At 36.7% G+C, this 12163-nt stretch overlaps 1 protein-coding gene and 1 long non-coding RNA gene across 2 annotated transcripts; one reads left to right on the top strand and one right to left on the bottom strand.

Annotated features, from left to right (window-relative positions):
- Positions 1-1708: 1708 nt before the first annotated feature.
- Positions 1709-4922, top strand: LOC120340232 (uncharacterized). Its single transcript, XM_078115889.1, has one exon. The coding sequence runs from the start codon at positions 1938-1940 to the stop codon at positions 2967-2969; it is 1032 nt and encodes a 343-aa protein (XP_077972015.1). The 5' UTR covers positions 1709-1937; the 3' UTR covers positions 2970-4922.
- A 407-nt stretch (positions 4923-5329) lies between these two features.
- Positions 5330-9981, bottom strand: LOC144427155 (uncharacterized). Its single transcript, XR_013477778.1, has 4 exons — positions 8312-9981; positions 7409-7600; positions 6472-6630; positions 5330-5463 (listed from the first exon to the last, which is right to left on the bottom strand). It is a non-coding gene; the product is annotated as an uncharacterized LOC144427155 (long non-coding RNA).
- Between the last annotated feature and the right edge of the window lie 2182 nt (positions 9982-12163).

Below are 12163 nucleotides of genomic sequence, written 5' to 3'. Positions count from 1 at the left end.
TTTTTAACCTAGTTACGAGACCGGTATTGTACCATTATAGGTTGGAGAAATTCATCTTTTTTGTATACCGGTACCGTACAACTTGTCCTGCCTATTGGCAAGATGGCCAACATTTTTGTTCGTAGGCCTATTTCAGTATTTACTAAATAATTTAGTTTTCACCTCTTGCAGCCTTGGTACGGTACCGGTAGTTTAAATCAGTGGTTCCCAACCTTTCTATCCTGGCGGACCGGTAAAATGAAATAAAATGTACTCGCGGACCGGCAAAAAATTTAAATGACCGGAACAGATAATATAATGCAATGTCGGGCACTCATAATGCTTTTAGACAAAAAAGGCACACCTAAAAACATTTCACACGAAGAAAAACTATCAAATAACTTGCCGGCCAAAAATTGAAATGGGCGAAACATAATGTAATACCATCTATTTTCGTAATAAAATGCAGTACTGGGCACCGATTCTGCGTAAGAAAGGCACGCATAAAACATCTCACATAACAAACATGTACATGCCAAATAATGTATCCGATTCTTTTCTTCGTTTTAATTGAAGTTAGTGATGGAAATGTTTTTTGCATAACGCAGTAACTGATTGAAAATGCGGACAACAGTTTGATTGCTTGATTACTTAGCGATGGGTATTCGCCATCGAGAGATATTCAAAATTGTGACAGTGATTCTTTCTTAAATCTGGACTGTAAAGTAGAATCACAAATTTTAATCAAGGTTTTTCTTTTTCATCGGGTTCATCATACTAGTCCCTCTGCAGTTGATCGACGCCTCAAAACGAAATGAATTTACATTACAATGACAAAGTCGTCGGTGACTTGGCAAGTTAGCACCAGGATCAAAATCATACTTTGTCTGCTTAAAATATTGGAAAAGATCACTGCGGCCCATGTTTTTTTGCGCGTCTCGTGACCACCTGCAGGGTCGCAACAAGTTCATATCTTACTGGAATATTATACTGCTCCTGAGTGTTTTCCGGTTTCAACAAAGGAAATATGCATAACGTTTTATATAGATGGTCATAATAATCAGGAATATGACGCAGAATAGAAAAAGCACGCGTGTCGATTCTTAGATATTTGAATTTTGCCAGATTTGATGGAGTGCATTCGCGATGAATCGGAGCCAAAAAAGCAAAAAGTGTGATTACTCGGCGCCTAGATGTCGCAATATGACGGCGGGAGAGAAAATGCTTAATAAACCAACCCAAACTCGTCTTCGGTAAAGCGATCGGAGCGCATTCGCGATGAATCGGGGTCAAAAAAGGGAAAAGTGTGATTACTCGGCGCCAAGATGTCGCGAAATACGTCGCAATATGACGATGGAAGAGAAATTGCGTAATAAACCAACGCAACCTCGTCTTCGGTAAAGGGATTGAGACGAAATAAAAACAAAGAAATTTAAAGAAATTTTCCCCGGACCGGCAAAAAAGCTTCACGGACCGGTACCGGTCCACGGACCGGCGGTTGGGAACCACTGGTTTAAATGACACGTCAGCATGTGCAAATGCAAATTTCTGCTCTGGTGATCACATTCCCCATTGCGAGTAGGATGGGTTTTTAATGAATAAGGTCTATTCTTCTGAAACTCAAGACAAGTTATTAGAATAAGCTTGTATACTATTATTCATTTTGTTGGTATCTCAGTCCAGAGATTATTTCCTTTCTATACTCTTATCGGAATTCAGACTTAATTCACATGAATATATAATATTTCATTACCAGATTTTATTGATTGTTTGAATTTAGTCCAAAATATCCCATTACATACTGGATTGGGATAGTTGACTAATTAAATCTCTCATAATTAAACTCAATGTCCGTCTGATTTGTCAAACGAAATATGTGGAAAAGACTTTAAAACAGCAAGTAATTTGAAAAAGCATTCGAGAGTTCATACTGGAGAAAAACCATATTCTTGTAGGATATGTGGAAAAGGTTTTGCGCGGTCCAGCAATATTTGAATATTCATATACAAAGTCATACAGGAGAGAAGATATATCCCTGCAAAATATGTGGCAGACATTTCTTGCAAGCAGTTAGTATGGATCGGCATATCAAAGAAATGCATACTGGTAAAAGGCTATGCTCTTGTGAGATATGTGGGAAAAGTTTTTTGAAAGCAGATAATCTGAAAAGTCATATGCGAAGGCATACAGGGGAAAAACCATATTCCTGTAAAATATGCGGCAAATGTTTTGTGGACAAAAGTGCTGTGAATGCTCATGTACGAATTCATACAGGAGAGAAGCCATTTTCTTGTAAGATATGTGGCAAATGTTTTTTACAATTTAGCAGTTTGAATAGACATATGCGAATCCATTCAGGTGATAAACCATACTCCTGTGAGATATGTGGCAAATGTTTTTCAGACTCAAGTTATTTAAACACACACATGCGAATCCATTCAGGTGATAAACCTTACCCCTGTGAGATATGTGGCAAATGTTTTTCACAATCAGGCCATTTGAACGAACACATGCAAATCCATACAAGTGATAAGCCTTGTTCGTGTGAAATATGTGGCAAATGTTTTGCGCAATCAAGGTTTTTGAGCACACATGTGCGAATCCATTCAAGTGATAATCCTTATTCCTGTGAAATATGTGGTAAATGCTTCACATGTTCCAGTAGTCTGAATGTGCATAGAAGAATTCATACAGGAGAGAAGCCATATTCTTGCGAAATATGTGGCAAATGTTTTTTACGATCACATGATTTGAACAGACACATACGAATCCATGCAGGTGATAAACCATACTCATGTGAGATATGTGGCAAATGTTTTTCACAATCAAGTCATTTTAACACACACATGCGAATCCATGCAAGTGAAAAGCAGTACTCATGTGAGATATGTGGCAAATGTTTTTCACGATCTTGGAACTTGAATAGACATATGAAAATTCATAATAAGAAAAACATTACGATAGAGAAACATGTGGAGAGTGTTCCATGAAAAAAATGTAATGGAAGTCGATGTGTGATATAAACAGTTGGAAAAACTTGTGCCGAATGAAATGGTGTGTGACATGGCAAGACATGAATAAATTCTAGAATCTAGAGCAGGGCCGTCCAACTCTTGGCCCGCGGGCCACTTTGAGAATCTTTTTCTATTTTATCACCTGGTCTTTTATTCAAATGTAGCCCCAACCAAATAATCAAACATGCCGGGGACATAAGCAATAATTGCCAATGCTGAAATCCTTGATGTTACGGCGATGAGGCAAAATATTGATGAGTTGACAACTTTGGATTGCTTTGGCGCCTAAAGAATGTACGGTAACAGACATGGAACAAGCAATTCAGGATCCCGAGTATAGGTGAATGGTCAATATCGCTGTCAGGTAGAGATAGAGTTCCGCCTTCTGCCATTCATCGAATTATGATAAATACAGAGACAAGATAATTAACAAAAGTTCTTCAAGGACAACAAAATGTTTTCTCGAAACTTTTTAGGCATCAGGAGTCAGTTGTGAAAGCGAGACACTTGGTGGCAGAAATAATCGCAAAACAATCGAAACCATTCTCAGATGGAGAATTCGTTAAGGAATGCATTGTTCGGGTTGTCAATGTTATATCTCCGGAAATGAAACTTTTGGGAATCACCACTGATGGTGCTCCATCAATTTTTGGGAGACTGCAGGGTCTAGTAAACTTTATCCAAATTGGAGCAATTAAAGTCGGAAATGACACTACTATGCAGTTCCAATGCATAATACACCAAGAGAATCTTTGTGCCAAGTCACTGAGAATGCCAAATGTCATGTCAGTTGTCACTAAAACGGTTACCTCCAAAGGGCTGCGTCACAGATAGTTTCAAGAATTACTGCACAGCATTGATGCAGACTTCGATGACATTCCATACACCAAGGTCCGATGGTTATGCCGCGGCAAAGTGCTGAAATGGGTGTTTGAACTCGAGGGTGCAATACAAACTTTTATGGAAAGCAAGGGTACTCGTATTGTTGAATTCAATAACAAGAAATGGATAGAAGATTTTGCATTTATGGTGGATATAACTACCCATCTAAACGAATTAAATTCATGCCTGCAATAAAGAGGCCAACCGATCAATCCGTATTTGGTCATGTCAACGACTATGCGAAACGCAAATAAACAACAACTACTTTGTTCATTTCCCTACTCTTCAGAGTCTTCCAGTTCAAAACAGTCGGAAATATACAAAACTAATAACGGAATTAAAGGAAGATTTCAAACTCAGATTTGCCGACTTTGAAAAGACTGTCGTGTATTTCAAGCTGTTTTCCTGTCCTTTTTCAGAAGATAGATGAGTTACCTGAAAACCTACAAATGGAGTGCATTGAAACTGATTTAAAGGAGAGGTTTAATGAGGACTTGCCATTACTAGAATTTTACCGAAAATGCGACTATAAAGAAAAATTTCAGAGGATTCACAGAATGGAAGCAGCACTCACTTGTGCGAGCAAGATGAACCCTTCGCATTGCTACATCGCAGATAAACTTTTTAGCGAAAAGCAGTGCCAAACTTCACACTAAAATATCAACGTGTAAAGAAGACTTTGTTGACTTTACTGTATCTTTGTTTTTTTATTGTTATTATTAAAGTTTTGTGCGAGGATTTTGTTTGTTTTTTCATTAACTTTTAGTCAGTGTTTCATTGTTTGATTTTCATTCGTGAATGTAAACAATACGTTTTTGCGACTTTGAATGCTATTCGTTAGTTTTTGGTTGTGTTTCGGAAATTTAAGTTTGAATCAATTAAGTCAATCATCATTTGCCTCCTAAGGAGTTGTAGTTTTAATAGTATTAATGAAAAATTAGTCTAGAAATAGCTGTGACAAAATAGGCTAAAATTATCTACCAGTACGCAACGTTTCTTGTGCTAAAATAAACGTTGAATGTGCACTTTGCGCTAACAGTACTGTGACCCTTTGCGTACTGCTCCAATTTCACAAGTCAGACTAACTTTTGTATTGCTCAAATGCGGATATTCATGGTACTAAAAAATTGAAGTTCATCCGTAGGGATGGGCAATATAGAATTCCAATACCCAGATAGCACAACTACGTCGGAACAACCATGGCCGAACGTTGTTCGAACCACCGGCCCAATAATGGCGAACAACCATGTTCCAGCGTAGATTTGGCCGCTGGGCCAACGTCGGTCCTTTCGCTGTAATGCAACCGTGGCAAACGGTCGGGCCAACGTAGGCGATACGTTGTAACACAATCGTGAAATATGGCCGGGCCTACGTAGGCGACACGTTGTAATACAATCGTGGCATATGGTCGGGCCGAGTTAGGCGATGTGTTGTACAGACAGGGAATAGATCTATACTATATAGAAATTCCCCACTAATCTAACATTATTTATATAATAAAATACAAAAGATAACAAAATGTCCTTATTTTACAAATATGTATACATGTAATAAAATTAATCGGAGTTCGTTGCCAGATCATCCAGAGCTGAAAAATATAAAAATTCCGGGTTAAATTGCAGTATTAGCAAATTACAGCACCAGAGTTCAAAGCCTAGTCTGAATGACTGCATCCCAACAAATTTTCAGAGTAGGAATCTTAAGCCAAGATTCTGCAGTCGCAAATGTGTGAGTGAAGCTTACATTGACAAGACGATAATAATTGAGAAATACAGAAATTCTTGATTCCGCAAGGGGGGCGTAGACAACGTTTTGAGGGGAATATTTGTTGGAGGGAATAATGATGATTTGAGATTTTATCTGACTAAAATGTCTTGAAATATTCCTTGTTGAAATTCATCTATCTTATTAGAAACATCATGCACCATGATTAGTCTATTTGTTTAATTGATTTACAATAAATTTAGTTGTAACTTCATCATTTGCTGTTGCGATGATACAAATAAGTTCCAAAACCACTGTTCGCCATTATGCACCAAACTCTGGCAACATTGGATTGGCAATTTGGCACTTGACTCTAACCATAATCAGCTTGGCGATATCTCCTTAATAAATATTTTTCTATACTGTTCACTTTTGTATACAAAATCTACATTCAATTTCTTTACTGTTCACAGTTGTTTACAAAATCATTATTCAATTTAACAATCATAATGATAAAAATGAATGGTGTGGCAACTGGCAAGTACATTTTGTTTACTAGTCCGTTTATTAGTTTAATATACCCAACTTATCTAAATTTTCTAGCCTGTTTTTATTTTATTATATCTCTGTTGTTGTTGTTGTGTGTGTAACTTAATTTAATTCATGAACACGATAGGCATCTTTTTGGCAAAACCTTATATTCTTTACGCTTTAATCTTAATAAGGTTTTGTTTTCACTCCAGATTGTCAGATTCTATTTAATCAATTTTTGTTCATTTCCCTTATGAATTATCTTAAGCTGATTTGGAGTCAAAATAATCTTATACTTTTAAAATAGAAGAGGGTAGAGCAGAGAAAGATGGTGGAACAATATGATAAACATATTACATACCTTCAATAGCAGAAACTAAGGGCGTCTCACTCACTCCTTCTTATCCACCGCGTCCTGCACAGTTGAAAGAGCGGGCGAGTAAATTTGTTATAATTGAGCTCATGATTCTCCAATCCAGTCTTTCTTGGAGCAACCTCCGAGACTTGACAAATATCCTATCTGGAATGAGTAAATAAGCACAATTATGAGAATACATTTAATGAAAAGGTTTCCATCCGTTGCAAAAGCTCTATGTTAATTATCGCGAGTATCTACTCTGAAAAATATACACATATGTGTTTTGTCCACATCGCATTCGTATAAAAGTGAACAATTTTAATATTGCAATCAGATCGTATTTAGACATTTAAATAATCTTCCTTGAACACGAAGCGAAAATATGGGGCATATTGTATTTCATACATAAATTCGAAGCGCTTCATGCAGTCAAAAACAAAACGACAAAAAATAAAAGGCACTCAATATGATGAGACCCAGCAAAGGTATTTTCACCTATTTTACTTTCATGTTCTGTTTAGCTTTCGAATTAATTATGGAGTAATCTGCAATATTTTAACATTGTACTAAAACTAAACAAATATTCTGAAGCTCAGAGATTTTTACATCGTGGTCTTCATACGATGGCATGTGTTACCGGTCAGCGAACTCTTTTAAATTAATTTTGCTTGCCCGCTGGGTAAAAAGGTTGGGAACCACTGAACTAAACAGTTAAGTACAACCACGTTACACCAATGCCCCGCAAACTTACAGTCGATTTTCATCAGAATGATTAAATAGAATATTCAGAATAGAATAAATTGATTTTTAATGTTTTCTCGTTGTGGGGTCGCAAGTATCTGTAGTCTGTGATTTTACAAAAATTGGGGTCGCGGAAAAAAAAGTTTGGGAACCACCGCCGTAAAGTGTCCGTAATCGACTATAAAAATATTCAACTTACGAGCCATTTTTCAATCCTTGAATGTATTCTGGATCAAAATGTAATCAGACAATGAATTTCATCAATTCCGGTATGTCCGAGTCCACACTATAATCAGTGGGAAATTGCAGATGCCGTAGCTTGTAGCATAAGAGTTTCTACCGCCTGTCCCAACAATTTTGCCATGGACTGGATTGAAGCATGGCTTGATCTCTGAAAATCAAGTTAGTGTTACCCAATGTATAGTACATGATTGTCTTTCAGATGATAAACGTGAACGAATGGCCTATACTAATTACCAGAATATAAATTTTTCATTAATATTAATTACCGTATTTTCCGGCGAATAAGTCTACCCGGCGAATAAGACGAGGCCTGTTTTTAAGCCTGAAAAAATGGGTTTTTGCATATAACCGGTTAATAAGTCGGGGTAGTAAAATCGCATCAACGTCGGGAATCTTAAATTACAATGCAAAGCCTTTCGAGCGGTCGCCGCGTTTGCGCATTGGTTAAAATAGCCTATAACGACTTTTTCTTGTAGCGAAATATTCAATCCATATATGATAATGCAAATATGATAATCACAGCATTGAAATTCCAGATTCACAGCACGAGAATGTCGATTTATTTAAACTAACCAGATGAGGACGTGGGGGATGCTATTGCCGAAGGTATTTTATTGTCCGGATTCAATAATAAGGCGACAAAAAATGAAAATGATCATACTCGCCTAATAAGGCGACCCCCCCCAAAAAATCAGGCCAAAAATTTGGGTCTAGAAAAGCGACTTATTCGTCGGAAAATACGGTATTAACCACATGATGTTGTACTAGGTAATTATTCAACCGATATATCTAGCTATTGTGCAATATTTTGTGGCACACATATGCAAGGAGCTACTATCAAACTATAAAACAAAAACACCTGTTTTGGGCATTGTCCGCATTGAAACACTGAGATGCTTGAAATGACACAGTGTATGATTGCGTGAAAGAGGGAATTGAAGCAGGTGAATTTTCCAGTCCATTGTCATAGGGCCTATTACTGTATTATAAAAATGGTATATATCATTAAACTTACAATGGTAATATTGACACTCGACAGAATATCTAATCGGTAATAATTATTTAGAATGACCGGAAAAAAAATGGATATTACACAAAATATGTCCAAATATTTGTAAAGGATCTGTCGTACAATACTTCATGCTTTTAGAGTCGCTGGGCATTGCACAGTTGCATGCACATTTGGCAGTCATTGTACAGAGATGGGCTTCGCCCAGTCGCCCGAATCTTTTTTGCTAGCGGTCTACCTTCCAATTCACTTTAAAATATAATAACACTTAATTAGGGTTGGTTGGGTAAGCTTACATAGCATAGGCCTATATACTGAATATAAATCATATTAATATATACCCAATATAATTCTATTGAATTTTAAAACAAAATAGATATTATTCAGAAATCAGTAATTTATTTCTCAACAAAGCTGAAAATATGAACTAGAGCAGGGTTGGGCAAAGTTCTCGGACCACGTGCAAAAATTTTGCGCACCTAGACTGGCGGGCCATGTCGCATCTCGCATGTGTGGCGTAAAAAGTTATACTTTAGAAACAAAATTTTATTTAAAGTGTTATAAAAACAAAAAGGGAAAACAATTATCCTTGAGCTATTCTTTACCCAAAAACATCAAATTTTAGTTTCAGTTTGATTGTGGCAATTGTTAAAACATATTTTAGATTTCAGCCAATTGAGATCTGTATTTAGATTTGTTGAAATTCATCAGACAGAAGGTTCACAAATGTGCATCTATTCAGATTACTGGATTAAGTCGTCCAACGGGTTGGATTTGGGCTGCGGAAATGTTTGGACTTAGACAAATAAAGTAAATATAAAAAATCATATCTAGGGATGAAGGACCAATACCGGTACTCAATAACGAATACTGGTAATTAAGAGATGGCAACCTCAGAAAATTTAACAAAAAATGCCAAAAGACCAAGTACGGTAACGTACCGGTACCTCATCTCGTTCTGTCGTTACCGGTACCTACGGTGTCCAGGGATAATTATGTAACTTTTACCGGTACTCGATAACGAAAACTGGTAAATGAGAGATGGCAGCCTAAGAAAGTTTAACAAAAAAATGCCAAATAACCAAGTACGGTACCGGTACCGTACCTCATCTCGTTCTGTCGTTACCGGTACCTACGGTGTCCAGGGATAAATATGTAATATATGTAATACCGGTACCGTATCACCCTTATGAACCGTGATCTGACAACGCACTTAGGGTATTGTACCGGTACCATGAGATTAACTTACACGGTTACAACTATCTCTACTTTCGCCATTCATACTAAGCATTAAAAGTTCAATTTCACTGTCTAATCCACGGCAAAAACCTCGCAATAGCATATCGATTACGAGTACCGCCAAAATGAATGGCGACCTCATGTGCTATATTCGAATCGCGCGCCAATTTCATCGCGCTATGGCGTGTTTCGTTGAATGCCAATGATGGCCTTACCATGGTAAATGGTTGTAAAACCGCGTACAACGGTTGCCGGCGGATTATAACGTTGGCCCAACGTAGTTGTGCTATCTGGGTAGAAATAGAAATATAGAATACCAATATAGAATTCCCAAAGTATTCGAATCCATCGGGATCCGATAACAGGATTCGGTTTCCGCCTCTCCGGCGCCAAGCGTCAATTTTTGTATATCGGGTTTCTAATTTATCAATAATAGACGAGCGTTTTTCTCGCGTGGGAATCTCTCTCGTTTAATTAAACTTGCCTCTGCTCGCAAAGAACCCGTAAATCGGTAAACATCAAACACTGTAATTTCAATCGGCATATTCAGGACAAGAAGACGTAATATAACCTCACGGCGAGGACTCGTTATTGCACCATTTTTGCGTTTTCCTTCTTTGCTATCTAGCTAGCGTTATTTGTGCCGACTTACTGGAGATGTCCCGATAATCTGAATGCAACAATCTTTAATTGTTTACAGACGTGCCTTGCCTCATTTTAAATTAAATGATTTTTCGCGACCTACGAGTTTTTTCAAAAAATGATGCACGTAAACCGAAAGCCAGGCGTTAAATGTTATAACATTCCTCGCCATTAATTTAGATCAAATATTATTTACGAATAATTTTATTATACCATTTTCCGAAATACAAAGTTATATCGCAAAACGCGAACTACTGTCACATTTAAATTTCACTCTCAAAAGATTACATATTTTTCGGTCCGTTTCTATCGTTCAAGATAGGCGCACGTTTGATCGAGTGTCTGTAGTATTTTAGTCGCCGATAAATTATGAAAAAAGTTGCCGCATCTGGCGAAGATAGTGACGTATTGAATTTGGGTAGGGCTAAGTCTGGGTAGATAATGATTAATGATAACATTTCTATCGTTCAAGATAGACGCACGTTTGATCGAGTGTCTGTAGTATTTTAGTTGCCGATAAATTTTGAAAAAAGTTGCCGCATCTGGCGAAGATAGTGACGTATTGAATTTGAGTAGGGCTAAGTCTGGGTAGATAATGATTAATGATAACATTTCTATCGTTCAATACAGACGCACGTTTGATCGGACTCTGTAGTATTTTAGTCACCGATGAATTTTGAAAAAAGTTGCCGCATCTGGCGGAGATAGTGACGTATTGAATTTGAGTAGGGCCAAGTCTTGGTAGATAATGATATGTAACGATAATCATAGAAAATGAGTTCGTCTTCAGATGTTATTACCTAATAACTAAGTACGAAATCGCGTTTACGGAACTTGGTTTTACGTGTCTTGCTCTCACCCAATAAAAGGTTGATTTTATTTGATAGTGGTTAAATTTAATATTTTACAACGGCGCATAGGTTGCAGTGGCCACACGCTGGTTCAGCATCTAATTAATTCTCAGCGGGTATGTTGTAGTATACTCGGCAGACTTACATTAATAATGATTTAACGCCGTTTCATGTCTATTTTGTATTTAACCACTTACTATTAAAGTGTGTAAAGCGTGTCTCAATTTAGAATATCAGTATTTATTAGTATTTAGGGATTACATACATTTGGAACAATTGAGGGCAAAAAATATTGTAATATTCCTAAATTTTATTGTCCTGGGAACTGCCTGTTTAGTATCAAATGAAATCCAATGTTCAGGACATTTCCAAACAGATAATACATTTATAGTGAGTAATACATTTGTAATTTTTTACCATCTAAATCCAGCAATGTAGAAATTCCCACTATTTGAATAAGTATGAAAATAGAATAGGATTCGGTATTCTGGATTCGATTTAACTATTCTAGAATAGTAAATTATTCTACATTGCCCATCCCTATTCATCCGATTTAAATAAAAACTGAAGTTTAAATAAAAACTGAAGTTTAAATAAAAACTGCGCCAGTGGATAGATGTCGGTGAAAATACCAATACCAAGTTTATAAGAAACGGTCAAGAAATAACGGAGACATCGGAATTTTAGGACCGCCCGACGGGCCGATCATTTCCATAAGGATTGTATTACTTTGTTGATAATAATTGTGATAAATATGAAAAAAAAAACACATGTGCGTCACATATATGGAATAGTGAGAATATTTCATGATTTTATTCTGGTTTTTGATACTTGAAGGATATTTTTAAATAGGTGTAGTTTGTGACATGTAATTAAACAGCCACCTTAAGTTCTGTAATTTTCTCAAATTTCAAATGGTATTTACATATTACTTTTTTGTATTTCACTAATATTGCAATCTATACAAATC

This window comes from Styela clava, chromosome 9 (assembly GCF_964204865.1).
Source record: "Styela clava chromosome 9, kaStyClav1.hap1.2, whole genome shotgun sequence".
In the NCBI taxonomy this organism is placed as follows: Eukaryota; Metazoa; Chordata; class Ascidiacea; order Stolidobranchia; family Styelidae; genus Styela; species Styela clava.
Note: the sequence above shows the minus strand (reverse complement) of the source record. Positions and strands in the feature narration are given on the sequence as shown.